Below are 1,483 nucleotides of genomic sequence, written 5' to 3' on the forward strand. Positions count from 1 at the left end.
GTTATTGAACATCTTAGATTTTGATTAGTCTGGTAGCTTCGATGTTCAAATAGAAGTATTCATTGGTTAAATCATTTGCTATTAAATGGCTAATCATAGGAGGGTGTGCATAGCATGAATACACTTGCTATCCAATTATTATTTTTTGTACCCCTAGTGGAGTAATGGAGTGATAAACTTTTGACTTGCAGACACTGGTGAGCTCTCTTGAGACAAAAATAGAGGAAACGGAAGAGAGGTTTCAAGAACAAGACCAAGTCAGAGAAGAGTCTATGAAGAAAGCTACAGAGGCAGAGTCACAGCTAAATCAACTAAAGAATGCATTTCTAAGGTTCTTCTTTCATGTTGTATTTGATATAAACTCGTGATGCTGGTAAATGCTTCTATCCTTTATTAACCAAGCCATCTTATGTTAAACGATTGCAATTATTTCCATGACCAGCCTTCGAGAGAAGTTGGCTAGTGCAGAAGCAGAGATCATTAATCTCCGACAACATGCTGCGAGACCAAGACCTGATCCTTTGCTTAACATGCATAAAAAATCTGTAATCTCTCTCTCTCTCTCTCTCTCTCTCTCTCTCTCTTGTGTGCACACTCACATGAAAGTATTCTTATGCTTCGGAGTGTTTGCAACTGTGCAGAATTTGAGTGTACCTGCAGACGAACAACAGGTTTGGAATATCTTACACTGCTTGTTAATAACTCTTTAGATTTATTTTTCATGATTGAATCTAATATAATCATCCCTGCAGTCACCACCCACACCTATGGAATTCGGACGGAGATCTTTAATTGAGAGACACCAAGTACTTACTTGGGCTGATGTTCGATAATTAAAGCAGTTAATGAAGTCATTAGAAAACAAATTAAACTATGGCTCCACCTTTTCATTGCAGGAGAGTGTTGAAGCACTTATAAACTGTGTTAACGAAAACATTGGATTTAGCGATGGAAAACCAGTTGCTGCAATAACGATATACAAATGTCTTCTTCATTGGAGAACTTTCGAGGCAGAAAAGACAAATGTTTTTGATCGGATTATTCAGATTTTTGCTTCAGGAATGCAGGTATTTCTTGCTAGTGTTCCAACACTTAACCAATTATTGTGTTTGGTTTGATTCTATGATTTACTTGATTATCTTCATCATAGCGTGATCCTGTCTGGCTTATTCGATTTATGTTGCCCTTCTAAAAATCTGCAAAATTTGTATCACAGAAACAAGACAGCAACCCCGATCTTGCATACTGGCTATCAAATGCATCATCATTGTTGATTATACTGCAAAAGAGTCTGAAACCTGCTGGCACTGTAACAACACCACTGAAAAGAACAACGACTCAGACGTCTTTCCTTGGGAGGATGGTATGTTATATATATATATCCTTTTATTTTCTTGAACACGCATAAGGAGAACCAGAAAAGCCAAAAGAGGGAACGAGAAACAAAAAAAAAGAAAGAGAACGAATAATCATCCTTTTTTTT

General features: G+C 37.0%; 1 protein-coding gene across 1 annotated transcript; it reads left to right on the forward strand.

The window, feature by feature from the left end:
- Nucleotides 1–191: 191 nt before the first annotated feature.
- On the forward strand, nt 192–1,363 carry LOC119346097 (myosin-6-like; the record flags this gene model as incomplete). The annotated part of the gene is made up of 6 exons (XM_037615810.1): nt 192–331; nt 443–545; nt 642–671; nt 753–806; nt 897–1,067; nt 1,217–1,363. Coding segments are annotated over 6 exons (645 nt in total), but the record flags the coding sequence as incomplete, so codon positions are not given.
- Between the last annotated feature and the right edge of the window lie 120 nt (nt 1,364–1,483).

This window comes from Triticum dicoccoides, unplaced genomic scaffold (assembly GCF_002162155.2).
Source record: "Triticum dicoccoides isolate Atlit2015 ecotype Zavitan unplaced genomic scaffold, WEW_v2.0 scaffold39319, whole genome shotgun sequence".
NCBI classification, from domain to species: Eukaryota; Viridiplantae; Streptophyta; class Magnoliopsida; order Poales; family Poaceae; genus Triticum; species Triticum dicoccoides.